The sequence below is a fragment of the Exophiala dermatitidis genome, assembly GCF_000230625.1.
Source record: "Exophiala dermatitidis NIH/UT8656 unplaced genomic scaffold supercont1.7, whole genome shotgun sequence".
In the NCBI taxonomy this organism is placed as follows: domain Eukaryota; kingdom Fungi; phylum Ascomycota; class Eurotiomycetes; order Chaetothyriales; family Herpotrichiellaceae; genus Exophiala; species Exophiala dermatitidis.
Window position 1 is genome coordinate 2673382 of NW_008751652.1, and position 27624 is coordinate 2701005.

At 47.6% G+C, this 27624-nt stretch overlaps 6 protein-coding genes across 6 annotated transcripts; 4 read left to right on the forward strand and 2 right to left on the reverse strand.

Moving 5' to 3' along the window:
• Positions 1–6988: 6988 nt before the first annotated feature.
• Positions 6989–11812, forward strand: HMPREF1120_08761 (salicylate hydroxylase). The gene is made up of 5 exons (XM_009163030.1): positions 6989–9896; positions 9955–10080; positions 10139–10210; positions 10269–11118; positions 11186–11812. Exons 1-5 carry the CDS (start codon positions 9807–9809, stop codon positions 11446–11448), a joined length of 1401 nt encoding a protein of 466 aa, XP_009161278.1. The 5' UTR covers positions 6989–9806; the 3' UTR covers positions 11449–11812.
• A 314-nt stretch (positions 11813–12126) lies between these two features.
• Positions 12127–14347, forward strand: HMPREF1120_08762 (acetyl-CoA acyltransferase). Its single transcript, XM_009163031.1, has 3 exons — positions 12127–12328; positions 12394–13627; positions 13898–14347. Exons 1-3 carry the CDS (start codon positions 12319–12321, stop codon positions 13926–13928), a joined length of 1275 nt encoding a protein of 424 aa, XP_009161279.1. The 5' UTR covers positions 12127–12318; the 3' UTR covers positions 13929–14347.
• A 566-nt stretch (positions 14348–14913) lies between these two features.
• Positions 14914–16740, reverse strand: HMPREF1120_08763 (uncharacterized protein; the record flags this gene model as incomplete). The annotated part of the gene is made up of 1 exon (XM_009163032.1): positions 14914–16740. One exon carries the CDS (start codon positions 16738–16740, stop codon positions 14914–14916), a length of 1827 nt encoding a protein of 608 aa, XP_009161280.1.
• A 1176-nt stretch (positions 16741–17916) lies between these two features.
• HMPREF1120_08764 (aldo-keto reductase) lies at positions 17917–18988 on the reverse strand (the record flags this gene model as incomplete). Its single annotated transcript, XM_009163033.1, has 2 exons — positions 17917–18886; positions 18936–18988. 2 exons carry the CDS (start codon positions 18986–18988, stop codon positions 17917–17919), a joined length of 1023 nt encoding a protein of 340 aa, XP_009161281.1.
• Positions 18989–23320: 4332 nt separating this feature from the next.
• On the forward strand, positions 23321–24982 carry HMPREF1120_08765 (uncharacterized protein; the record flags this gene model as incomplete). Its single annotated transcript, XM_009163034.1, has 1 exon — positions 23321–24982. The coding sequence occupies one exon, from the start codon at positions 23321–23323 to the stop codon at positions 24980–24982; it is 1662 nt and encodes a 553-aa protein (XP_009161282.1).
• Positions 24983–26941: 1959 nt separating this feature from the next.
• On the forward strand, positions 26942–27598 carry HMPREF1120_08766 (uncharacterized protein; the record flags this gene model as incomplete). The annotated part of the gene is made up of 1 exon (XM_009163035.1): positions 26942–27598. A coding segment is annotated over one exon (657 nt), but the record flags the coding sequence as incomplete, so codon positions are not given.
• Positions 27599–27624: the final 26 nt, after the last annotated feature.

Genomic DNA, 27624 nt, shown 5'->3' on the forward strand with positions numbered 1-27624 from the left:
ATAATAGTTAATTACGTACTCGGCTACTAGTAACTAATCTACCTAGTCGGTCTAGAGATAGTTATAATAAGCTCGTAAGTATTATTCTAGAATCTAGTTAGAGTTTTCGAATTAACTATCGATTTTAGGGTAGTAGGCGCTAGATAGGCGCTATTTAATCTATAGTACTCGATATATTTATTTCTAAAACTTCGATATAAACTATAGTTCTCGATCTAATATTATTATATCTAGTAATCCGTAGTAACTAAATATATAGCGAAGGAATAGTCGAGCTACCTTAGGGGCGCTTATATCGGCATAGGGAATATAGTAACGCTGTTTCGAGAGTCGATCCGTTACTACTATAATATTTCGGTAGGCTATATTATTAGTAGAGCTTTTACTCTCGGGTAGGTCGATAATAAAGTCGACGGCGATTTCTAGCCACGGCCGTGCTAGAATAGGCAGTTATATTAATTCTCTAGAGTATCCGGTACGAAAAGCTTTAGTACGTCTATATAAATAGTAGTTACTAATATACCGTCGTATATACTTAGCTATTCTAGGCTAGAAGTATGAATAGTTTAACGTACTATAGGTCTTCGATTTCCTAGGATATCCGACTATAGAAGTATCGTAATAGGTCTATAGAATGGCTAGCTTTAATTCGTCGTTATCTAGAACCTATAGATATCCCTTATACTAAAGTATATTACTTTCTTTATTATATTTATAGTCGGTAAGAGAAATACGTAGATATTTCTCGAAAAGGTCCTTAGGAATTCTTCTTAAACCTCTCTTTATATAATCGATTAATTATATAAGTAGTTTATCTTATATATATATCCTCTTAACTTATTCTTCGATAGAATCTATATCGTTCTTCCGAATAAATATTATCGCTAATTAGCTAACTATCTTTAGTTAGGTTACTAGTAATACGCCGGTATCTAGATTTTATAGCTTTAAGATAACCTAGTTTTAATATTTTATACGAATATTATCGTTATTCTCGGGCTAGTCGTCGGGTCTCCGTATTAGACTATCTAGTTTCGTACCTTATTTATCTAGTCGGTATTATATCTAGAAGTTAAATTCTAATAGGAACTCGCTCTATCGTACTTATCGTCGATTAAGTTATTTAGTAATTATAAAATATTCGAGAGATCGATAATTAGATAGAACTTTAACTAGCTTATCCGGGTCTAATTCCGCTAATTCTAGACGCTATTCCTCGAACGCTTTAATAATTACTAGGAGCTCTTTATCGTATATCTTATAGTTATACTCGGCTAAGTTTATTTTTCGTAAGAAGAAGGCGATAGAGCGGAGTTAATTCTAGTTATTCTTTTAAGATATTACGCCGGCGACTATATAATCGGAAGTATCGACTTCTAGCTAGATTTATTTATTAGGGTCGAAGTACTAAAGAATCGGGGTAGTAGTAAAGCGATTCTTTAAGATATCGAATACTTTCTAATATTCTAGAGTCTATCTAAAGGTTCGTTCTTTAGCTCCTTTTATAAGTTCCGTAAGCGAAAGTATAATTCGACTAAAACCTTCGATAAATATTCGGTAGAAATTAGCAAAATCTAGGAATAAGAGTATATCTTTAACGTTCCGTAAAGTAGCCTACTAGAGTACCGTACTAATCTTCTTCGGGTCTATACGGAGATCTTAAGTAGATATAATTATACTAAGGTACTTTATCTCTATTAAGTAGAACTCCGTTTTCGTAATATCGAGATAGAGCTAGGCTTTCCGAAGACGTTTTAATACTTCCTTAATATAACGTTTATATTCTTCGAGAGTATTACTAAAGATTAAGATATCGTCTAGATAGACGGTATAGTAATCGTTTAGAATATCCTAGAGCGCCTCGTTAATATAGTTCTAAAATAAAGACGGGGTATTATAAAGACCGAAGGATATTACTAAGTATTCGAACTGCCTAAACCTTATTATAAAAGCTATTTTCTATTTATCTCTATATACTACTCGTAAACGGTTAAAGACTAAGATTATATCGAATTTAGTATAATATCGAGCTTTATATAACTTATCTAGAGTCTCTTTAATATAAGGAATAGAATATCGATTTTTAATAGTAATAGCGTTTAGAGCTCGATAATCGATATAGAACCGGAGTCCTCCTTCGGGTTTCTTTACTAAAATAACTAGGGAGGTAATAGAAGATAAAGATAGACGAATAAAGTCTTTAGCTAGATTTTCGTCGAGATACTTCTTCGCGGCGGTAAGTTTCTATTAAGATATTCTATATATTTTCTTATAGGGATACTTATACTAATCGTTATAAATTAGTTTAATCTCGTAGTCGAGTCTAAAACGATATAGAGGAAGCTCGTTCGCTCTAGATTTCTTAAAGATATCGAGGTAATTATAGTAGTCTAGGAGTACCTTATCCTTAGGATCTACGTATTCCTTACCGGTTATAAATCTATTATAGTCTACTTAGCTTATCGTATAATACGCTAGCGACGAGAGACCTAGCGCTTAGAAGACCTCGTTCGTACTTAGAGCACTTTAGGAGTCCTAAGTAGGGAATATAATTATAACTTTCTTAACGTTTTTATCGACGAGTAAGTTATAGAATTCCGTTAGACTTATAGCAGCGATATCGATTTTATCGATCTAAGCATTAGGTAGACGCGTAATAGGTGCCCTTAAACTAGATATAGTAATTAGTGTACGATAGGGTAGATACGACTTATATTTCTCGGGAGAGAACGTTATAGAGCGTATAGTAAAGTTAGGTTATATAGAGTGTTTCGTTATCTAAGGGAGTCTAAGTATAAGAGAGTAACTTAGCTTAGGAGCCACGTAGTACTATAGTTTCTCGTAGTGTTATCTAATTACTATTTCGATCTCCACTACGTATATAATGAAATCTTTCCGTCCGTTAGCTAACTGTAGTTCGCGGGGTTACTTTAGTTATCGTTATGGTAAGTGGTACTTCCTAACGAATCGTTTACTAATAAAGGTAGCCGTGGCGCCAGTATCTAGCATTACTTTATAGCTTGTAGTGTAGTTAAGTACCTTAATTGTGTAGTCTAGTATAAGATAATTATATTTATCTATAATAGTAAGGGTAGATAGAGTTAGTTTATTACGCTTAGGGGGAGGTTTAATATATCCTAAATTAATAGAGCGAAGTTAATTTAGGACTAGGTATTTTCCGGCTCGGAAAAGTTATTATCCTCGGATTCGGACGACTCTATTAATATATTATCTTCTAGGAGTATAGAGTTAAGCTAAAGCGCTATCGAGAAAGCATTAGTAGTCTTCTACTTATTATACTTATAGTTAGGATTATTAGGGCGATATTCTATACGCTAATATCTATAATATTTATTCTTATCTCTTAATTAACGTTTAAGTTTCGGGTTAAGTTTTAGTAAGCTCTATAGATATACTAATATTAGAACCTTAAATTTAGTTTCTTTCTTTATAGTTATAGAGAAGATTATAATAGTAGTACGTTTAGCTACTTTATTACTAGAGGTAGTCTTCGTAGTATAATAATTATTAAACGATTTCTAGAGCGTCTCGTTTATAAATACTCGTTCTTAATAAGGATATTTCTAGATTAGATTACGAAGAGTATTGTACGGGATGCTATTATTAATACGTCGCTATAGGCGTAGATTTAATTTCCTTATTAAGTCGTATATACGGGTAGTTTCCGTAGAGTTAAGCCGAATAGTAATAATACGAAATTTAGATAGAAAGTTATTAAATAATTCGTTAGCGCCTTACTTTAATAGGTCATACTTTACCTAGGTAGTCTATTCCTTATTAGGATCTTCGAAGTGCTAGTCTAAAGCTATCTAGATATCTCGACCGGACTAGAAGACTTTCTAAGAAGAAGCGAAGGCTAGTAACTCTTTACGGACTACTTCGTAGGTAAACTCTTTTAAGCGTAAGATAATATATTCTACTATAGCGATCGATTCTACTCGGTCGAAGTAGTTCTTCTCGGAGTTAAGCTTATATATTATTTTAGACTTCTATACTTTATACTTTTTCTTATTACTATTAAATTTCTCGAGATTAGAAATCTTAATACGATAGATAGAAGAAGATACGATAATATTAGTTCTAAAGGTAGTAGTAGTCTAATATATAGAAGAACGTTTACTACGTCGATTATTACTCGAAGTAATACGAGGCGGAGTCTTACTAGAAATAAGTATTTAAGAAAGTATTAATACCTAGGGAATAGCTATCGTAGCTTAAGAAGTAGTTTGCCGAGGCTAAGACTATTATAAGATTCTTAGTTCTTCTTCTAGGGCTTTAACCCGAGTGTCTCGGCGGATAATCTTATTACGCTATTCTTATACGTATTAAACAAATTATCGTTAATTTTCTTCGAAAGCGTTTAAGAGGTTACGCTACTTAGTAAGCTAGATTATCTATTATAAGTATTCTACTTCTAGACCTTAGTTCTTCTATATTATTTATCTACGTAGCTTTTTTAACTCTAGCTTAAGTTCCCTAGCTTATTATCGTTATACTTTAAGCGAAACTTTAGTATTCCGGAAGTTATCCCGAGTTTAGATATACTTCCTAATTAGACGTCGTATATAGATAAAGACGATCTTAGAGTAAAGATTCTAGACTTTAATAAATTTAGCGAGTTAGTACTAATCTATAAATATTAGATCGTTGACGAGTTTAATATATATAGGAAAATTCTTCTCGACGTATATTAATCGATTATCCTTAGTAAGACCTTATTTAAGAAAGAGAGCTAGCGAGAAGCCTTCGGATCTAGTATAGATAACGATATATTATAGTTATTCGTCTCTTACTAGTTTCTCTTCGAGTTCTTCTAGGGCGTAAGTAATATTAGGGTTAAACTCTACCTTAGCCTAATCTTCGATAAAGGTTTTATTATAGTCGTCTTCGATATAATATAGAGAGGACTATCCTATAGATAATAAAGATAGGTTTAATAGCGACGGGTAATAACTAGAAGTAATAGGCATACTAGTAGTAGTCGAAATCGATTAAGTACTTAGCGTAGCTTAGGTGCCTTAAGTACTCTAGGTAGCCCGAATAGTTAACTATAATAGTCTAGAAGTATAACTAGCCGAACTAGTTCGGTCTTTACCTTTATTCGCTATCTTATTAACTTAATATATATAATCTAATCTCTTACTTAATTCTTTTCCTAATTCTACTCGACTAAACTAAAGAAGGTTCGAGTAGAAAGGTTCGATCGAGGTAGTATATAGAAGATTAAGACTAGTTAAATAGCTACGACTCGAGTTTACGGTACGGCCGATCTTAAGAGTTCTAGTCGAATTAGTAGGTCTTAAGAGTTAATCGTAGTCTAGAGGGTTCTTAGTTTACGATAAGTCGATCTTTAAGAACTCTAACGAGAGTAAGGTTAATAAGAGTACGTTATAGATAATATCGAGAGGACTCGAGTTTACGGCGTAGTCGATCTTAAGAGTCTCTTACGACGAGATATAATAGAGGTCTTAATATAGAAGGGGTAGACTTAGTCTCGATCCTAATTTATAGGCGGCGCTAATTAGAAGGATCTCCTTAAGTCTTATACTTCTATAGTAAGATAAGAAAAGAGAAAAAAGATACTACGCTTTAGATAGTTTAACTAGCTAGAGCGAGGGTAAAGAGTAGTATAATAAAATCTTACGGCTCGAGCAAGAGAGGCGTTTTAAAAGAGTAAATTATTATACGAAGGACTATAAGAGAGTTAAGAGCGCTCGGTTAGTAGAGGTACTAGACCGAGGCTCGCGGGCGCGCCAAGCCTAATTAATAAATGGGGCTTAGCGCTAGCCAGGTCACGTGCCAAGTGATCATATGCTAGTCATGTGACCACATCTGGGCCTTGTTCCGTGACACTTACTACTCCTTATAAGCCTCGATCCTTCTACGTTGCCTATGAAACCCTCAAAGAGGCAGTTAAATAGACTAAGATAACGCCTACCGCACGCGACTCGCTTAATTCATTCCTCAAAGGCGCCGAGGCGCTCGTTATTTTAGATACGAACGTAGTTCGCGATCTATAGCGTATCTATAACTACCGAGAGTCTCGAAAGTCCCGAGATTAGTTATAGAGATATGTCGCTAAAGGCGTAATTATAGTAGTAGACGTATAGACGTATATCGAGTTGCGGCAAGAGAGTAAATACGAGAAGGTATAACATATTATCGAGCGCGAGACCTAGAGGCTTAAGAAACTGCGTTAATAGGAGGAGAAACGCGCTGAGATTGCCGCACGTAAGCGTAAGCGTTAATAACGAATATAAGAGCGTAAAGAGTAAGTATAATAGCGTCGAGAGTAACGTGAATAACGCCGGTTAGAGCGCTAGGAAGAGAGATAACGTAATAGAGCAAGTATAAGACTTTAAGAGGAGGCTATAGAGGCAACCTCTCTAGAATATACGTAGAGCTCGACGGAGGGATAAGTACCGCCCAATTTACTATATAACTTTTCCCTCGAGACCCTATAGGAGCATTAAGAAGAATAAATAAGTATATCTAAGCGTTATTAATAACGTTATCGACGTCGACGTCGATAGACGCGTGAATCTACGAAACGCGACGTACTTGGTAACCTGACGCAGTTGCCGACAGGCACTTGCTCGTAGAGCAAGTGTGGCGCCGCGTAAACGCGGCCGCCAAACTCGGAAGGAGGGGTGGGTCCCCCTGACGAGGTCCTTGGCACGGTTATGCACTACTCTTGTGACTACCCTAGGTAAAGTGCGCCCTGGGTTTTGGGGTGGGCGTGTCAGACCAGAAGTGTGCATCTCTCGATGCTGCTTTAGACGGATTTCATTGGACAGACTCTGTGCCACGACGGACGCTGCAGTGTGGTAGGCGATCAGTGGAGCCGGGGTTGAGCACAGGGCGGCGTCACCCTCGACCTGATCCGGGGTCAGGCGCGAGCAGTTTCTACTCATCTTGGCCAAACATCTGTATTTATGTACCGAGCTCCGAATTCGGCAGTTTTTGGCGCGGCCAAGAGCCTTGTCTTGAACTTCGTCCATGCTATCGTGGACACTGGCAGTTTTCAGTTTTCATAGTCCTTTGTATGCTCGAATTACAGTCTCTTCAATTTGAAGACGAATACAACCAGTTCTGGAGCACCGCCCGCAGATCATCTCCTATGCCAATAATGTTCACAATGCCGAGGCTACCATGCCTGACGCATTACAACGCACATCTTCTCAGAGCACGCCTGTCGTACTGTCCTCCCTCAGTCAAGGTTGGTCCCCATGTTATCGATGGACAATAAGCAGCTCTGTCAGGTCCAGAAGGTACACCCATTCACTCTGAAGAAACACCAAGAATAACCTCGGCATCCCTTCCAAGTGCACGAGAGGTCAACCGAAAGTGCATGCCTACGAACAGCTAGGCCAGACCGGGAAATGCATCCTGCTCAGGACGATTTGAGGAACAGGATATGGCTTCCGGATGTTCCGTGAAGCAGTTGGATCATGGACATACGGACTCAAGGCTTATCAAGTATAGCACAGGTATTTCGCGGAGGTTTCCGTTCTTGTTTCTACTTGGTCTAGAAGTTGCTGGAGCTGGATCCAGCATGATTCAGACGTGCGTGTATAATCTGACCACCCGAACACGTACGGCTGATTGTTCCTGCCGTTGTACATGCAGGCTACTGGCCGGGATAATTCATCTTTCCCGTACTCAAGAACATGGAGAGGTGTTTTTGTACCGTTCAACATGGCCCTATGACATTCTGCGAAGGCGTTAGAGGTTGGTGATGTTGTGGATCTTCCAAGCACTGGGGCGCTTGCCCTGTCACCTTCTGGCGTCAATATCAAACGTATGGTTAGCACCCCGCGCAAAAGGTCGAAAGTGGCAGATTCGGCCGCTGGTATGGCTATTGATCTCTCAAGCAGCAAACCCCCTCATTCAAGTCGTGATCTCATTGAAGTGGAGCAGCGTGGTACTAATGGACAGCACTGAGAGATTTTTGGAGCAGCTGGCTCTGGTACGAGCAACAAGACTGGAACTGAAGGACTGAAGCGAGCACAATGGGGTGAGACGAGTACAGGTACCTTGTCCGAAGTAACAGCTTGATTTGGACTCGCTCACGAAGGGGTTGAGTCGTCGACAATAACAATAAACCCAGAACATGTGCTTGGAGCGCCCGTGCGAAACGGGTGAAAGTATGCACGCTTGGTCCCATGTGTTGCAACCTCACAGCTTGAGTTCAAATAGCGTCCGACTCAACTCTCTCGGCCAACCGTTTCTCCACATCACCGGACGGGCGACCGAGTACATTCCACGCCGTTTGGGCTTTTCCGGGGCCACCTTGGTTGGCGACAGATCCTTGCTACAAGTACTGCCAGACATCGAACGTTCCTGTCAGGTTCAGTTCGACGAATCCCGTACTGCCTAGGTAGTAGTGGCCAGGCCTGCTGGTGGCTTTCTGTCCCGCCCACGTGGCGCAACCCCGATCCTTACAGCAGATCATCAGCAATGACAAGAACCGCATGGCGGACAATCTGACTTTGCTATCTCAAATTACTGGTACTCAGCCACGGTACACGGAGCCGTTTATCATGCCAAGAATAAAACGAGCCAGTCTGTGGCAGCCCATAACCAGAGCACAGACCACTATCAGGTCAACACTCCCGCCCGTGGCAATATTATTGCGTTAGGCTCCCAACGCCCGGAGAGGAGCGGAGTGCGAAAAGCAGCCCATCCGCCAGAAGTAGAATCAAACCGCGCGCACTATTCAGGAGGTTGGTCTAGGCCTCGATTGAATCTCGACTTCACCTTCCCCAGACTGCAGTCGAAAGGTCTCTGAACAAGCGACTTGGCGCCCGTTGCCGGTCTTTCCCGCACACACCCTTTACAACGTTGTACAACAATCTTCGTGGCTCCAGTGGTGCAGCTCCGATTCGGCTGCACGGATTGTCGAGCTAAGCCCTGTGCTGCGTCATCGGGATCGATCGAAAGGAGGCCCGATTCCTGATATGCGGACCTCTTAATCCTGCGCCAAATATGGAGGTTATTCGATTTCCCATCCAAATGCAGCGATATGGATTTCCCAAGCGAAGTCTCTCGTGATAGGCTCAGTATTTGTCACTACTGCGGACCCAGTGCGAAAGTACCTCAAGCCGAATACTTATCCCACCGAGAGCAGCCTTTAACTGCTCCAAACCGGGAGACAACCATTTCCAGTATCTCGACTGCTGCATCGCTTCAGCGATATAGCCTTTCTAGGACCGTTGCAGGGACTGTTTTTATCAATAATAATGGGATTGGGTTTCCGCGGAGAGCATGACGAAGACGAGAATTCCAGGGGTAGACACCACTGCAGATGGTCTGAGCGGCCCCCAAGTCAAACCCGTAAGCGTGGACAGCGTCTGTGCACCGCTATCTAGTGAACTTTGGTAGGTCTTGTATGGATCCCAAAAACTGCCGCGGGCTTGACGTTTGTTATTCTCGAAATGATCCCTTTTTGGGTCGTTTGGGCACTGCGAAAGTGGTTTTCGGTTTTTACATCACCGCCACCCACATCCTGAGAAGCAGAGTTCTGTAAAGCCACTGGGGATCGCATAGCGCTGTCCATCAATCAACACGAGCCGTTACCGTGCTATATGACTGTCAAGATATCCCTTGCTCCAGGATCGACATCAATCCCCTTGCATGACCACTGGATAACGTGACTCTCCCTCGACAGCACAATTTAAGTTCGCCTTGGAGACTACCCACGTGTTATCATCCCTCGACCATTCTCCGTGTGATTGTGCTGAAAACACATAACAAGCATTCATTGCCGCCGTGTCGGGAAGGACATGTCGACCCTGCAGGTTTTGATCGTGGGTGGCAGTATCGGTGGGCTGGCGACCGCTCTTGCATTACGGTCACAGGGACATCATGTCAAGGTAACAAAGTCATTTCCCCATATCGTCGCGGGATAGCCTCTTACATGTGCCTGATCAGATATACGAACAGACAGGCGTTCCCAACAGCGTTGGGGCGGGAATCACTGTCTATCCCAATGCATTATCCGCACTTCAGGCGTTGGGTGTCGACTTGGCACAAGTCCGTGCAACCAGAGTCCAGGAAGTGAGTAGCTATTGTGAGATCTTGCTCATTGTCTTGCCACTAACCGATGCACAAACAGCTGATCAGATTACGGATGGAAGAAGATGGCACCACCCAAAGCGACACGTTTGAGCTAGACGAGCACACTTGGGTGAGTGATCTCTCTGCAACGAATGTCTCGACGACAATGCTGACCTTTTTTCATATAGCCCTGGCACAACACGACATACCAAGACTTGTGTGCGTCACTCTGGAACGCTCTCCAAGAGACCAAAAGCGGTTGTCCTAAGATCGAGTATTATACCGGGCGCCCCGTGTATCGAGTCGATCCAGCCAAGGGAATCGTCTACTTTGTGGACGGGTCTGAAGTGCAGGGAGATGTGATCATCGGTGCGGACGGCGTGCATTCGATTTGCAGGTCCTTTGTGTTCAGTGGTAAGACTGAGAGATTTCGGTTGAAGCGACACGTTTTCCGAGCCCAAATCCCGCGCGAGGCGCTGGCAGACGACTCGCGGACATGCCAGTTCGTCAAGCAACCCGGTCAACTGCACGCTTACCATCATAAAGACAAGAGTCTGCTGGTCTATCCAGCATCGGACGGTCAAGTCATCTGCATCAAACTGTTGTACGACGATCGAATGGCGATCCGGAACCTCAGCAAAGACTGGAGAGACCCGGCAAGCAAGACGAAACTGATGCGGCTTGCCGAAGGATTTCCCGAAGAATGCTTTGCCCTTCTCCAAAGGATCCGCGACCGAGACCTGCTGGACCAGCCGATCTGGGACATGGACCCGTTGGCCACTTTCCAATGCCACCGGCTAGCCCTGGTGGGTGACGCAGCGCATCCCATGCCGCCGTATTGCGGCCAGCGGATTGCCATGGCTTTGGAAGACGCGCTCGCTTTGGGAGTTGTCCTGGAACCCGGCCTCTCGCCGAGCGAGGTTGAGGATCGCCTGAAGCTCTATTCGCGCACCCGGAAAGTGCGTGCTGAAGCTATACAGGAGACGATTCGGGGGTTGGAAGAGATCAGCATCTGTGACATTTTGAACAATTTCGATCGTAAGTGGCATCCGGCCCTGGTGTGCTATGGAGCTTGTTTCTGGTTCTGACTGTGTTCTTGTTCTAGCCTCCCCGTTCCGCCACTATATCCTCGATCATGACGAACAAGCCCATACCAGGCAAGCGTTGATCGCGTGGAAGAAACAGCATTGCGTCGCGGTGTTCAACATCCCCCTTGAAAGCACGGAAAGCGCGGAGACTCGCAGACCAAGCGCCGTGGGATCGATACTGTCCTTCAAGAGACACCATCCAAGTGAGGGATTGCCGCCGAGAAAGTGGTGGTCGGTCAGGATGAAGGCGCCCAAACCTTGGTCACGAGTATTTGGCTGAAGTGCTGGATAAGGGGGATGATAATCTGAGGATCCGCAGGCCTCCAAAGTCGTCAGCATGGCCGCCGAGGCGAAAAAAGGATAAGTTGTGACATGTGGGCTGCAGTGACAGACTGCGAAAATGATAGATGGCTGATATGGTTTGACTTCACGGATTGGTTAGAGCGCTGGAGTTGGGGAAGAGGGCAACGACACAGCGCAATGAGCGTGTTGTTGGTGTTAGGACAAAACAAAAGATAGGTATAGATACCCAGGCGCATGATCATGGATGGGTAGTACCTAGGTATTGGAGTTTACAATGTTCCCTAGAACAGACCACGCTTATCTGATTCGATATAATCCCATCAAGACTTTTCAAACTCGGATGCATACTGATCTCGGAAACACCGGTCTGTTGACCTTGGCTGTGTGGGAGCGTAAGCCCGGCCTCATGAATGCCGGCGCCTAATAGAGGTTTACATATGGAATGCCATGTGTATAACAAGATACACTTGTGAATACGTCTCCTGCTGTATCAATCAAGGATACCACGAGTGCTCGTCAGCTGAACCTCGGCATCCAACCCCTAGAAATCTTAGTAAACAATGATGATGATGATGATGATGATGTCATTTTCTTGCGACGCAACATTCTCGCGTCTGATCAGTCAGCACGGGAAACGCACATGCCTCGGTTCCATGTTACACGTAGGTGACACGGACAAACATTCGAAAGTATCACATGTAGAGACTCAGGTCAGCATGATCAGAAATAACATGGCCTCGTGAGCATCAAAACCGTCCTCTTCTCTCTTGTTCGTCTCACTGTTTGAATTTCATTCTCAACACTTTCTCCTCCCGCTACAATACCCTCTGATTTCATTCTCTTCAACATGGCCCAAGGTAAGCAAGCCGTCGCTGTGGCAATAGACTACCATTCCAATGCTGACAGCATTGGTATCATTCAGCACCCAACAAAGCCCAAGAACGCCTGACGCAGGTCTCGTCGCACCTCGGGGGCTCACCTGTTTCGGACTCCAAACAGTCGATTCTGTCCAAATCCCCCGACGATGTGGTGGTCACCTGCGCGCTCCGGAGTCCGTTCACCAAGGGCGGCAAGGGATTCCTCAAGGACACGCCGGCGGCAGACCTGCTCGCATACACACTCAAGAACCTGCTTGAGCGATCGAAGATCGACCCGAACTTGGTTGAGGACATTGCCACGGGATGCGTGCTGGCGCCCGGCGGCGGGGCGACCGAATACCGTGCTGCGGCGTTGGTTGCCGGGTTCCCGGTATCAACAGCGGTCAAGAGTCTGAACCGACAATGCTCCAGCGGACTACAGGCGTGCGTGGACATTGCCAACGCAATCAAAGTGGGCATGATTGAGATCGGAATCGGGTCTGGAGTCGAGAGTATGTCGTCGCAGTACGGACCGGGAGCTGTCACCGAGTTTTCGGATCTGCTCGAGAACCACATGGAGGCGGCCAACTGCAAAGTGCCCATGGGGGTTCTTTCGGAACAGATGGCCAAGGACCGACACATCTCCCGCGCCGAACAGGACGCATTCGCCGCGAGTTCATATCAGAAAGCCCTCAAGGCTCAGCAGGAGGGCCTGTTTGACCAGGAGATCGCCCCGGTTACGGTCAAATACACGGATCCCAAGACGGAAGAAGAAAAGACAGTCACTGTGACCAAAGATGATGGCGTCAGACCCGGCATCACGGCCGAGTCGTTATCCAAGATCCGCCCCGCGTTTGCAAAGGACGGGTCTATACATGCTGGCAACGCGTCGCAGGTCTCAGATGGTGCGGCTGCCGTGCTGCTTATGAAACGAAGCACTGCCGAGCGGTTGGGCCAGCCGATCTTGGGGAAGTTTGTTGCGTCTTCGGTCATCGGTGTTGAGCCTTTGCTCATGGGCATTGGGCCATGGAAGGCCATTCCCGTCGCCCTCCAAAAGGCTGGCATCAGCAAAGACGACGTTGATATCTACGAGATCAATGAGGCTTTCGCCAGCCAGGCTGTCTGGTGTGTCAAGGAGCTCGACATCCCTTTTGAAAAGGTTAATCCCAAGGGTGGCGCCATTGCTTTTGGTCATCCGCTCGGCTGCACCGGTGCCCGGCAGGTCAGTACCTTGTTCACCGAATTGAGGAGGACAGGCAAGAAGATTGGTGTTACCAGCATGTGTGTCGGTACTGGGATGTAAGTTTGTCCCCTTGCCTTTCGATGTGTCGTTAGCTGGCTGCTATTGTTTCTATCGCCCTCCGTACCCTGTTTTACTGGATCAATTGGCTCGTCCTCCGTTGTTGTCTTCCTGTCGGTTGTGCAATCCACGCCCACACGCATATGCGTGGGGGAAGCCCGAGAACAAGAGATCCATCCACCATCATGCTCAAGCGTTCATCTCGTCCTCCCAGCGCTGTTGCTTGTTGTCAGCGTCAACTTTACTAACGTACTTTCCGCAAACAATAGGGGCATGGCTGCCGTCTGGGTGGCTGAATAGAAAGTGTCGACCGCTCAACCGACAATTACGCCGGATCAACATGGACGGACACTGTATATTATATCACCCATTCGACCTCAGGCAAAGCTGAAGCTCGTGCTATGCTTTTGAAACCGGAGCTGCCTGTAGGAGTATTTAGGAATATTAGAAATATTCATCGTATACTACGAGCCGAACCAGAATTTCATCTGCAAGTGGAAGTGGGAATTGACTCAGAGAATGGAACCCTTAATGGCAGCGGGCACTACTAGTAGGTACCCTGCAATCGTATTTCCACCTCAGACTGTGGGTGCATTGCACCTGTAATAGATACCTGGTACCTACCGGGGTTGGGGTCTACTTACCTCAGGTAGGTAGCAGACAATATATATCCGGCAACAACCTTCAGCGTCTTTCTACTACGGTACCATAGTTTCTGCACACTGCAGACAGCCTAAGGGCTGGAGGCTTCATGCGATTCATGGAAAATCAATTGAGCTATTTGTTGTGGCTATGAAGAGGCGATTTTGGAGCAATCCGAGAGCCACCTGGGTGCACGCTGTGCACATTATTAAACATTACATCGCCGTCCCGTTCGTTGGGAACACTGCCTCAGACAGCTCATTCATCCTCAGCCCAGCACATTCGTCGCATTACTGCTTGCTCCCCCAGCTCAGCTCATCTCAGCTCGTCCGATGCTCTCAGACGCATCCACTCCCATTATTTGCGGCGAATTCACGCTCGCTTTGTCCTCTGTTGCACTCATTGACGGTTCCCTGACATGTTCGCGGTTGAGCAAGAAAGCACATAAGCAAATAAACAGGCGTGCTACACTGTTCGCGCTTCAGTGCTTAGGGATTGGAAACCAGTAGTGCTGACCCTTGGTGCAGCACTGTCCCCATTTCGGTGCTTAGGGATCTGAAGCCAGTTGTGCTCATTGATGAAGAAGCAGAAAGAGAAAAGCCATTATGTCGAGGTGTCGAGTGAGCAAAGTAAAAAGCCGCCCTCAGACATTATTGTCTGTGGCGGTCTTGTCCTCGCTGCCGTACTCCTCCAGGAGAGCAAGAATCTCAGCTCTTTTTTCCGGTGGAATGCAGTAACAACGACGGTCAACCAATGGTCGAGGTCCCTTCAAGTCATCCATCACGGCGGTAAGAATCTCTGCAGTCGATATCTCAGGAGATCGTTCAGCCTCATAGACCTGGGTGATTTTGACAGCTGCGGTGATAATACGCCTCTCATGGGTAGCAGTCACCTGGTGTTCGAAAAAGCTTTGTTGCTCTATCATGCCAAATGTGTTACCCTTGGTTGTGTGAGCGGGGAGGTCGACGTTCTGGAGACGAGCAGCAAGCTCCTTATGTTCGTGCTCGAAAGGAGTGGGACGGTCCCTATCTTTTTGCTTTTTGTCACGCATGCTTATGTAGGCGTAGATGTGGAGGCGCCGGAGACGAGCGGCGAGGTCCTTATCCGCTTGCTTTTTGTCAACCTTGCTTGCGTGGGCCTCGAGGTCGAGGTGCGGGTGACGAGTGAAAAGGTCCTTATATTCTTTCTTCTCCTCATCCTGCTCATCAGGAGAGAGCGCTCTGGTTTCCGCCACGGATGCATGGCCTGCGACCGAGGATTGTGCGGTCTGCTCTCTTTCGCCACTTTCAACCGCCTCCGGTATGGCTGGTCCGGGAAGACGACCATTGGCAGTGTCCATAAACGAGGCTCCATCACTTCCAAACTCCTCCGCCGGCGATTCGATTCTCGGCGACATGCCCTGCGGCGAGGTCTCTGCACTTAGCAAGCTTGGATGTCTTCCGGTTGCCCATCGCTCGGCGGTGGCAGCATCTTCCCGGCTGGCCAATTCGACAGTGTATTCGTTTGTGAGCAACTGAGTGCTTCCTCCGCGGGCAATTTTGGCTGCGACCAGTCTTTGCTTGATGGCTTCAGTCTCGGCATCAAAGACCACAGGGTTCTGCGCCCGTTTGACGCGATAGAATTCGATCAAGCCGGGATCTGAGTTCTGATGCAAGGCGGGCAGCGTAGGCATAGACAAAGCGGAGTGGAAGACAGTGTCCGGTGGTGTTGGCGGAGGCGGTCGGATGAGCTGTGCAGCTCCATCTGTGACTTCAGTGCCAGCTTGCGAAGTGTAGACTGTGGATGATGTCTCGTTGTCTCCATTGTCGTTCTCCTGTGCTCCGCTGGAGGTTCCACGGCCCACCTCACTTGTTGCGACAGAACTTGGATCTGTCTGACGAGTCTTCTGCTCTTCCTCGCCATCCTCTTCCGTCTTGGTCTTTTTCTTCTCTTTGATGTTCCTGAGCAAATTTTTGCAAATCTTTCGTCGAATTGCCCTCCCTTGCTCGTCGATTTCCTTGATGTATTCCTTGACGATCTCCTTGACCTCGGGGCTGGTCGTCACGAATGTGTCGGGACCCCAGATTGCTGACACCCCCGGTTGTGTCTTGCTGCTCCGGACCGCCGCAGTCAAGTCGGGCTCATCGTCGCCTTGCCCAAAGGACGTGAACGGCTTGACCTTGACCGACGGCTCTGGCATGTCCGCCTCGAGATTGAAAATGTCCTTGTCCGCCGGCATATCGATTGCGAAGTGCATGCCGGGAAATGGGTGGGTCAGCTTGGCCTGCTGTTGGCATTTGCCTACAAAACAGGGCCCGCCAGCTGCCAGGTACCTCGCCAACCTATCTGCATCCTCGGCCTCCCCGGAGTAGTGGGCAGGGACTGAATGGCTGCCAGAATTTTGGTCTTCCATGGTAGTGGCGGTATCTTTGCTGTCGCCGATGTTTCGGTCTGGCTCTGGGCCTGCTGAGGGGCCTGGTTTATCCATCATCTGAGACGCGACAGTGAGGATTAGTTCAAGTTAGAGTAAAGGAGAAGGCTTGAAGAGGAAGCCAAGGGTAAAGGATAACAAGTCTGATAGTCGTGCAGTGTGAGGTTGAAAATTTGACTGTTGCGACAGTTGAAGGCTGAAGTGAGAAAGTTGCAATAGCGGTAGCACCTTGGGTGCGACACCGCTACCAGGAAAGGGAAGATACTAGATGAATAACGTTAAGTGACGGTCCAAAGAGTCTTTGATTTGAAAGAAGCTTACCGAGAGGAAGAGGTGGGAGATTCGATTGCGGATCGGTTGGGTAGAAGAGGTTAAAGTTCAAGTGAGAAAGGCGCGGTAGTGGAAGAGCTTTGACTGCGACACTACCGTTAGGGGAGCTGGAGATGCTAAATGAATCGGTTAACTAATATGCGAAAGGATCTTTAATACGAAAGAGGAAGGCCAGTAACTCACAAAGTAGGACAGTGGTTGATTCCAGTTGCAGATCAGTAGTTAGAAGAGTGCCAGTTTAGAGTAAGAGAGTTGCGTCAGTGGAAGTGCCCTGAGTGCGACGCCTCTCTGGAAAAGGGGAGATGCTGAATGAATCGGTCAGCTAGCAGTCAAAGGGGCTTTGCTCGGGAAGAGAAAAGCGGTAACCCACAAACAAGGGAGAGAGGTGGAATCGAGTTGCGGATCGGTTATGAGGATAGGGGAGGTTGAAGTGAGCAAGTTGCGACAGTGGGAAGCGCCTTGAGGCAGCGCCACTATCAGGAAAAGGGGAGATGCAAGTTGAACAGTGTCAAGGGACAGTCGAAAGAGCCTTTGATGTGGAAGAGCAGATCGATTGTATGAAAGGGTATTGAGGTTGGGTGTTTGTGGAAGAATGTTTGAGGTCGAAGGTGTGCAGTGGGTGGACGAAGTGCCGCAGTCTTGCACTTCTCAGTGAAGCGACAGTGAGACTGCGACAGACTCTGCACAAATGGTCCACTCACCACCCAGCCGATCTGTCATATCGTGAGGCTGCACTGGCATATGGTTTGTCTTCCGACTTGCACAAAAGCATTATGCTCTCCGTTTGAAGGATTTGGGAGAACAAGAAGATTACTAGGACTTTTCTGGGTTGAAAGCGGCCGTCATATGTCTTTTGCATCTCCTCATTGACCTAGCACTGTCACGACTCTTTCCATACCATTTGAATCAGTAACCTTGCCGTCTCTTCGGTTGGTAGGGCTCCTCCAGGAACTTAATGTCCTCCTCACTCAACTTGATCTTGCAAGCCTCGACGGCTTCATCTATCCTCTCCTTCTTGTTCAACCCCACGATGGGACTCACATCCTTCTTGCTGAGAGCCCACGCAATGGCAATCTGAGCCATGCTCTTCCCCAGCTTCTTGGCAACTTGCTCGACGCGGCCCACAATCTCCTCGTCCACCTTGTCATCCCGAGAGCGAACCAAATCTTGCAGAAAGTTGTCGGTCTTTTCTCTCAGGCTGTCCCGGCTATTCCAAGGACGGGCCAAAGCTCCACGAGCCACAGGAGACCAAGGAATCAAGCCCACACCAGTATGATTGCAGTAGGGGATCATCTCGTTCTCCTCTTCGCGGTACAGCAAGTTGTAGTAGTTCTGCATGGAGATAAACTTGTGCCATCCATGGCGGTCGGCAATGTTTTGCAGTTCCTGAAACTCCCAGGCCGCCATACTAGACGCGCCGATATACCGGACTTTGCCCGACTCAACAACATCGTTCAGCGCCCTCATAATCTCCTCTCGCGGAACAGACCGATCAAGACGGTGAATCTGAAGGACGTCAATGTAAGTTCCCAAACGGGCGACGCTCTTGTCGACTGCATCCAAGATATGCTTTCGGCTAAGGCCGACTTGGTTCAGCAAGTCGCCTTCATTGGCTGTGTTGGCGCTGATATATCTCTCAAGGGCATCCGGAGTGACGCCAAAATAGCACTTGCTGAGAATAACAAGGCGTTCTCGTGGGATGTTGTACTTCTTGATAGCCTTCCCAATGATTGCCTCGGAGCGGCCATTGGAATAGACATCTGCCGTGTCCCATGTCCGAATACCGACCTTGTACGCATATTCAAGCAAAGGCAACGATTCCTCTTCGTTAAGAACCCAGCCCTTCCATTCCGGCGTGCCATACGACATCGCACCGCTTGTTCCCATCAGACCGCGGACGGATTGTTGCAGGAGGATGAACTTACAGAATGACTTTGGAGACTTTAAGTCCCGACCTTCCTAGATACTGGTACTCCATTTTTGCAGTAGGTCGCTGTACTTGGAATGCTGGGTAAGGGTATGACTATAGGCTGCCGAGGGAAATAGCTGATGGCCTTTCGCTGAATGGTGCGGGGCTGGGTTGGGGGATGGTGTGCTTATAGCTGCCGGCACAAACCAACAGAGGCCACACCCTTTATAATGACAACCTCGACGAGGTTGAGTCACGATCTACGCAACGGCAACGGATTTTACAATAGCTCCGCGAAGCTGAGATGGAAACTTCCGCCTTCATGAACCGTGGACTTCGTGCAATGTCCTCGAATGCGGCTTGCGATCCCGCAGGTCGCGATTGTAAGCCAATAGGGACCGTCGACATATCAACGAGCTCTCGGAGTCCGGGAAACGAGCCGTTAACCCCGATCCGGATTAGTAACCATGAGTCGTACCACGTGATGCACCTGGTGCGCCCACTATGGCTCCACCAATGAGCGCGGTTTATGTTCTCCACCACGATTCTTTGATGATCGAGTGCTAACCTTGCCGTCCGCCTCAGTTCGCAATCCTGGGGAAATCTTGAGTCACCCCACGACTGATCAGCCTGCCATGCTATGCGACGAGGCTTTCGCCTGTGTGCGGACCGATCTTTCCTTCCTCAGAACCCTTAGTCCTTGCTCATTGGCGACGCTGTTATGAGTATCTCGCCGCTCAAAGTCCGCCCGTCTCTCGTGAAGACCTGCCATGTCATACGGCAGGACCCGGTTATCCGAAGCATGATGACCTCGCGATTTCCTTCGAAGCTGACCGAGATCCCTGATCGAGCATGGAACAACAAAGGCCTGATACCATGCCGGCCGCTAGTGTCCTAACCAGGTCTCGGAGCTAACGGCAGCAGTTCACACACGGCTTGTTTTGCCCCCAATGTCTCATTTAGGAGCGATTGCTGGCCTGAGTTCGGAGTTGGGAAAATTCAGATGCTGTTCCAGACAAGTCATGAGACCATGAGAAAGCCCTGCAACATGTCATCGCCCTCCTGGTTGGGGTATCAGCCACGGTATCTGCGACTTGCTGTGGAAAAAGCTGGCCTCCAGTCTTGTAGCGGTTCTTGGGCTCGATTGATGTCCTGCCTGGCGACATTGAAGGCCCCCAAACCTTGGTCGCGGTTCGGAGGGAAGTCATTCTTCGTAGCTTCGTCAGTGCGAACCTCTATACTGCGGTCAGTATTGAGCTAATTCCGAATTCGAATGTTTACTTGGATCCAAAATCAATTCTGGACTGTACCGACGGTGTCGTCTTTGATTCCCGCCATGTGTTGTTCCGCCATTTCTGCTATCGTTCTTCTCACTCTTGCTGTCTGCTTGAGCTCTCTGGAGCTTCACAGCTATCTCTTCCTCCGTCTGTCCTTGTACCAAAAAATTATAATTTCGTTGCCATGCCTCCATTTCTTCCACGGTCATATGCATCGTTGACGAGCTTTCATCATAGCTATATCGGTTCGGACGAACTTGACATAAGAATGTCCTCAGCACTCATAGATCGTCTATATCCCAGCCGTACCAGCAACGGTTTGACACTATTCTTCAGATAACACAAACAGTATACCGAGCTTCGAACTTCCCCTGCCTTGTGAGCGGGATTCGTTGCCACACCGAACATAGCGGCACCGCTGCGACCCAAGACATGGCAAATGACTGTCATCCCTCAACCAGTCTCCACAACTAGCTCCAGGAGCCGAGAGGACATCGGTGAGCGACAGAGCGCAGACAATTCGACCTCCGAGAGAGCCATGTCCTATCTTGCCGCGAGGAGTGGAAGACACGGTCTCCGCGGACATCCCGTTGGTGAGAGTTGTCGTTGCAAATGACACTCTTCCGTTCATGTCACCTGATCAAGAGGTGTCGGAACCTCATGAATAGCTGATTTGTTCTTCACGGCCGAGCTCACCGAAGCGCAAAAGGGGACTCTGCGGACTCGAAGAAGGCTCGCATCTGCGACATGGTAGAGCTGGAGTGGCGTCGGACTAAAAGAAATGTCAAATGTCAGCATCAACAGACTCGTCTATTCTCCGGCCTGTATCGTTCTATGCGTAGACCTTGACACAAATTTCCGTGCGGCCGTAGTTGTACATCAGCGCAGAAATAGCAAAAAAGGCCAAAAAACAGGTCTCACAAGCCCCAGTCGTACAGGAGGTGTATGAGTGACTGAAAACCCCCGGTGTTTTATGCCATCAGGGTTTTTTGACCGAACAATTATGGTTGAGAGTATTTTATAGCCGACCTAGTTGTTGACTCGAACTAGGCACCAATCCCAAATCCCCTACCCACCTAGGCCATAAGACCCGATGGTGGTGAAGTGGCGATTGTTGAGGATAATTCTGCGGGTGTGTAATATATGTGTTGAAACCGAGGGCGGTAGACAGATAAAGGTCTGCCTAAAGCTAAGTACCTATATGGAACCTACATCTTTTGTCACTATACTGGTGTTGTGATCAAGCTGAAGCTCCTGGGGCACACAAGCGGGCATTTCTATTCTGGCTGCCCTGCATGATGCTGAGTTGCATCTATGTGTCTACACATTCCGCCTACTTGTTCGTCGCCCATACTCTGCAGTGCTTACGAAGGATTCACTCCAAGCAGGTAATAGCAGTTATTACTTCCGCGGACTTCTAATGTTCGAGGCTTTTATGCGCGCCGGCCGTGGTTTCTTTGATTCTCCGCTTCCACGGTGTTGTTTTGAACTGCGGGTGTGGAATGGCAAAGCAATTTTTCGAGGAAGAACCGAGTTGACGATTCCTCCTAGCTGCTTCATACCAGGTAGGGGCTAAAGCGCCAGCCGGACTGTTCTCAGAAACCGTCTTCGATCTGCACTGCACATCCGTGAAGCCAAATTAATCTCGCGTCCTTGCTTTCGCAGAGCTTAAGGGGGCGACGCTGATGCACTTCCCAGGATTAAAAACCAAGCGGATATATCTCTTGGGCTCACAATCGCATCTTGCAACCCGGTGGATCTTACAAGTCCAGTCTCTGGACTTCGCCGTGCGTGTCACCAATTGCCAGCACCAGTTTGTATGAGGTCTTGGCGAGGCTGTGACCCCTTATTTTCCTGTACCTAAATTTCCTCCACATAAATTGTTCAACATCAAGAATATTTGGGGAACACTTCATCATCAAACCACCCTCGCAACGACATCGCACCGTAGCATGTACCTCTTGTTAAGTACCGTAGACCGTGCACTGTAATGATGTGCCATGGTTTTGTTACATTGGGGAACTGAATGACATCCAGCAATCGGGTGCAATCGTTGCTCGGGGTTTGCAGCAGTACATGCAAGCGCAGCTTGCGGCCATGTAAGCAGTTCGGTTCCTAAGTACCTATACGAGCCTGCGCTTCGTGCTACAACGCTGCAACTACTTGAGACTCTTCTGCAATTGCCGGGCTCATTATCATGCAGGTAGAGAAGCGGATAAGTAGATGCCTACGGTTCCACGAGTCAGTAGACCTTGGAAGTTGGGACCTTGAACTCGATTGCACAAGCGGACGAAGCACCAAGCCATTGTTCGAGACGATACATTCTGTGATATGACCATACCAATTTCTTTGTGTTTCACCCTTTTGGCATCTTGACCATTGTTGAAACTAACCGACAAGTTGTTCTTTGTTCCTCCTTTATGCATGCCATTGTCATTGTTCGAAACCGAGCCTGAGATCTTTGCGCATATATCGACTAGTGAGATATGAGTATAATGCGAGACACGAGGTCGGGTATGTTTGGGATGCGCGACGCCACTCACATGGTCATGCCAGCGGCCTGTCAGTGTCAGTAGCCCTCAAATATGGTGGTGGAAATCAGTATTCGCGGCCGAAGGTCGAAGGGCATGTCTCGAGACTGCGATTGAGCTCCAGTATGAGCACCGACTCCCAGCAACCGAAGTACCACTGCCTCAACACATAGCCTCGAGTTCGAGTACAATCCTCTTTGTCCGCAGAGTATGAGGCAGCGGGCGGCTCTTTCACGAGGCAGTATCGAACTGACCGAGACGAACAAGCAGATATGAGACATGGCTTACTGCCTCGATGGGTAGTAATGTGATTGCAACTTGCAAGGCAGGAGGCCGCCTCTTCATAAAAAGGCAGATTCGTTTCGTAGACAGTAGACAGTATGCTCCAAACACCCATCTACGCTCCTCCACTCCTGCTTTTCCTATTCCTTTCCTAAGCTACGCGCAAGCTGGACTTGCTCTCTTGCCCTGTACTTTGGAAAAGGAATAGAGACTTCCACTTACCAAAAGCAAGACTGTAGTACCGTTGCAACTGAAGGGACCGTACCTGGGACTGCACCCAGATTCTGAAGATCCAGGAAGCAGCAAGCAAAATGGACGAGGGGTCGAGCACTTACCCATCACTGCCGGAGTACTCGTACGTGGAGCTCCCGTCACCCATCATAGATCCATCGTCGCTTGATGCAGTGGCAGCGTTCAACAACAGCAACGACCAACAACAGCAACAGTATGGCCAAGCACTGACACCATACGCTCCAGTCTCACAAGAGCAGCCGCCGCCGTCCAACGCATTCGGTCGCTTCCGAGAAGGGCTTCGGCAGGGACGCAGCCATCAGCCCAAAGTGTACAACGAACTACCATCCTTCCCACTTTTTGAAGAACCGATCCCGGACTCGGCAACACTCGAGGAGATTTGCGTGAAGTACCCCAACCACCTTCGCGGTGAATACCTGGACGCATTCATCCAATGGCGCTGGACGGCTAACGACATATACAGTCTCCTTACACCGCAGGCCATCCAGGAGTTCCGAGAGCAACGCATTGCCACGTGCAAGACGTTCAACAACAGAGCTAACTTCCTGTTCAAGCGACTTGACGCACGCTTGAGAACCATGACCGCCGAACAGGTTGAACAGCTGTGTCTTGCGCCCAAGATGCGCGGTTGCATGATGGACGGTACCGACCGATACGGCGCATCCAAGCTGCAGGGCAAATTCAACAATCCATACGCTTCGGCAGTGAGGACGTTCAAACATCGAAACAAGAACAATGCGCGCCGAGCAACACAACCTGCCGACGCTGGTGAGAGTCAACAAGAACCGCTGCTTTGGGACTCACTTGAGACACTTGGAGAGTTCATGGCGGAAATGGAGGACCACTTCACCCATCAGTGCGAGTATGCGGATTTCATCATCGATCACGATGCCGATCATGGCAACCTACCTCTTGCGCAGCGCAATGCACTGGTGCTCCAGATGGTTCAGTTTCCAGTCACTGCTGAGCTTCAGACCTTGTTTGACTATGATTATGTCGGCTCGTGTCCAGCATTTGTCGAGCTTATCAACAACAAGATCGAGGCGGCTATGACTCCCATAGTATATCCCAACGGCTCGACCGCCGCAACTGGCAGGTCAGGCCATGCGATTTCCCCCGAGGTACTGAACTTCGCCAGAAACCATGCTATCGATGCTGTCCGGTTGCAACAGGAAGCCATATCGTCGAAGCTTTGTGAGATTATGATCGGCCTCGATGGTCTTCTGGGTACCGATAAAAAGGCAAGGGGGCTTGTACAGCGGACAATCAACGCCACGGCAGTTCTGCAAGGAAACGCTACCACCCCTGTTCATGCAACATCGAAGCGCTCCGCAAAAGATTCCTCGCCCAAATATGCCGTCCAAAAACGGGTCAAGGTCGAAAGCCCCGCGATCGGATACAGCAATAACGGGTATGCGGGATTCAACCAACAACATGAATGGCTGTTGCAACAACCGGTCGGTCAACTGTCAAATAACGGTCCCGAAGTGATGCCACAGCATTACAACAATGCCCCGTTTGCTGTGCCTAATGAAGCAAGTGCCGAAACCCCATTGTCGGGTCAGGATGAGATGGACTGGGATGGTATGGAGGCGCAACTGGCTGGTGCCAACTTCGACGCTTTATTCAACAACTGCCCAAGCGCCAGTACTTTGGAGCCTTTGGAAAGCGACCCCGAGTGGCTGAAACAACTGCTGGAGGAAGAAAATGGCGCCTTCTAAAGCTGACAGCAAACAACTGGCTGTGTCTTGGGAGGAGGAATGCATGTGTGTTTTTTGGCAAATGGTTAGATGGTTCCGGCAATTGTAACTCCCCGTATGACTGGTCGATTGTTCCAGCATTTCGATGTTTCCTGATGCTCAGTTTGAGATAGGTGCTGAGATAGTGGGTTTTGGAATTTCAAGCTCCGTACCTTTGAGATAGCACTGACCGGTTATGTGTTGGGTTTTGTCTGTCGACATGTTCATTTCTTGGTGGAGACTGTTTCTCCTCAATAAAAAGATCAGTATGGACACGTGCGCGGTTGAGATTCACTGGCTCGACAATGGAACAATGAGTGGTCTTGCAGGTCCGAAATCCGATAACAAAAGGCTCTCCTAATGAATTAGTGAAGACAGTTGGCTGTCTAGAACTCATAGAGATCGGCAAATATACGTATTTCCTCTAGATCGTTTGATAGTAAACGTCTTACCTATAGTGGTCTAGACACAACGTATTCGCTTATAAACACAGATCAGTTGGCCTCGCGTGACAGGCTAAAGTCGTTAGATGGTGGTCCAAACCGATCTGACAGTGTGCCCAACCGATCTATCTCCTGTTGCATCATCTGATGCTCACGTGCCACGGCTAGTGAAACTGCACCACAGTGTGCTAATGTCACTGGAACCGATTGTACTTTTGTCAGTGAAGACCAGTCACCATCCAACACAATAGCCGGCATCTCCGGTGTCAAGCTAGCCAATGATTGTTCGAGGAGATCAATAGCCTTGTTCGTCGATTGTGGAGTATCACTGCTGCCAAGACTGATTCATACCCCTGCCAAACGCAGCCTTGTGGACTTCAAGCAGCACAGATGCCCTGTGACATAGGAACAATGGTCTGTTTGAACCTCGTCCATGGGAACAATACCTGCGCTAAGCCCACTGAAGGGGCTATTGTAGGTGTACAAGGCTGTTTCAATGAGCTGGTAATTGAATTCATGAACGCAGCGCTGGCTAGATTCAGAAAGGGGACAAGGCCGAGTTGAACACCTCAATGGTGGGCTGTATAGTGGTCCTTCTTACCGAACATAGATCCATGATCTTGTTGTAGCCACAATGCCTTCAAACGTTGGTTTTCTCGAGCACATGAACGACTGTATCACTCTCGACCCGAGTGATACTGTTCGGTTGGTAGAATAGCTTTTGATATCGATTCGTGACCAGGTGATATTCTTCCTTAACCATTCATATCCAGAACCACATGCCATTGTCAACGACCACAATAGTGTCTTGACACTTCAGCTGCGCGCGAGCAAGCCGTAGGTGTTTCCGAGATCGTGAAGCCGTTGCACCCTCCCTTAAATATTCTCTAGACTTGAGATCCTCTCACTCTTTCCATCACCCACCTCATCACGACTCTTCCACCTAACCAACTCTTCAACAACCACAACGACAACTTCAAGCTCTTGAAGAATATTTTTTCACGACCAACAATCATTAACAGTCCTTGAGCTTTCAAGAAGAACACCCAAGAGTGTGTCGACTCAGAGTTATGTGCTTTGATCTTTCTTGAGCAAATCCACTTCGTCTCAACAAGACCGATCTGGCATTCTCTCAGGGCTGGGAGGCAGAGGACTCACACAGGAACTCAGAAGGTCCCAAAGAACAGGTGATATCGGCACACTTCGACCGGTAGATCCATGACCCCTTGAATGAGACCGATCTACCGCGCTCACAAAGATATCGCGCTCATAAAGATCCTAGCACTGAACTGTCGGGGCGACATAGGGAACTGTTATCGGCAGAGACATCTGTGCAGATATTTCTCGGTAAGTCGATCTTGCTTGGACAGCCATGATCAACTATGCTCACGAGGCTTTAGCAAGTCACGACAAAGGGTTTGCCGATACCAGTGATTCTAGGTACAACCGATCTTTGATCTGACCCTCCTCGTCACAGGATTGGAGCCGACAAAGCCAAATGGATCCATCAGGCCAACAAGGTCCACCGAACAGGGCAGGAGAACAAGTGGTTGACCGCGACACCTGGCTACAACTCACGACAGTCTTGGATAACCCGCAACCTACCAACAATGAGCTTCTCCAAGACGAAGAATGGCCAGCCAACCCTGAACTGGACCACCTAATGGCCGAATTCGATGACAGCCAGGTACAGGCCGGCTTAGAAAATGCAAACACTCAGACCCACCAGCAAGCAACTGTCGTACCAGAAGACAATAGGATGGCTTTAGCTGAGCAACAGGGACTTGGGGCCAATGACAACTTAGGTCTCCAACATAATCCAGACAACGACATCTCTGAATCCGAGTCAGATGGTGCGACGGAATGGCCTGTCGACCTGGGATTTGAGAATCCTCCGTTCATGGCTGCAATGCCGATTCAGCAGGGGAACCAAGTCCGGCCAGAGAATGCCGAATATGGCTCAAGCGCCATAGGAAACTTCGAACAATGCCATAACTTCCAACAGCTGGGTATGCAGGGACCTCGAGGAGCTGCGCTCCATGCAAGTCACGTTGGTAATGCACAGAACATCCAACACAACATGCAACCATACGGCGGCTTGCTAGAGATGCAAATGCAGGAACCTCCGGGAGCTGCGCTCCATGCAGGACACGTTGGTAATGCACAGAACATCCAACACAA

Bases quoted from the DNA above. Each gene is read 5' to 3' on its own strand.
- HMPREF1120_08761 (XM_009163030.1), top strand. From the start codon at position 9,807: ATGTCGACCCTGCAGGTTTTGATCGTGGGTGGCAGTATCGGTGGGCTG. The intron at 9,897-9,954 runs GTAACAAAGTCA...GTGCCTGATCAG, and splicing joins CACAGGGACATCATGTCAAG to ATATACGAACAGACAGGCGT. The intron at 10,081-10,138 runs GTGAGTAGCTAT...ATGCACAAACAG, and splicing joins GTGCAACCAGAGTCCAGGAA to CTGATCAGATTACGGATGGA.
- HMPREF1120_08762 (XM_009163031.1), top strand. The intron at 13,628-13,897 runs GTAAGTTTGTCC...CGCAAACAATAG, and splicing joins ATGTGTGTCGGTACTGGGAT to GGGCATGGCTGCCGTCTGGG.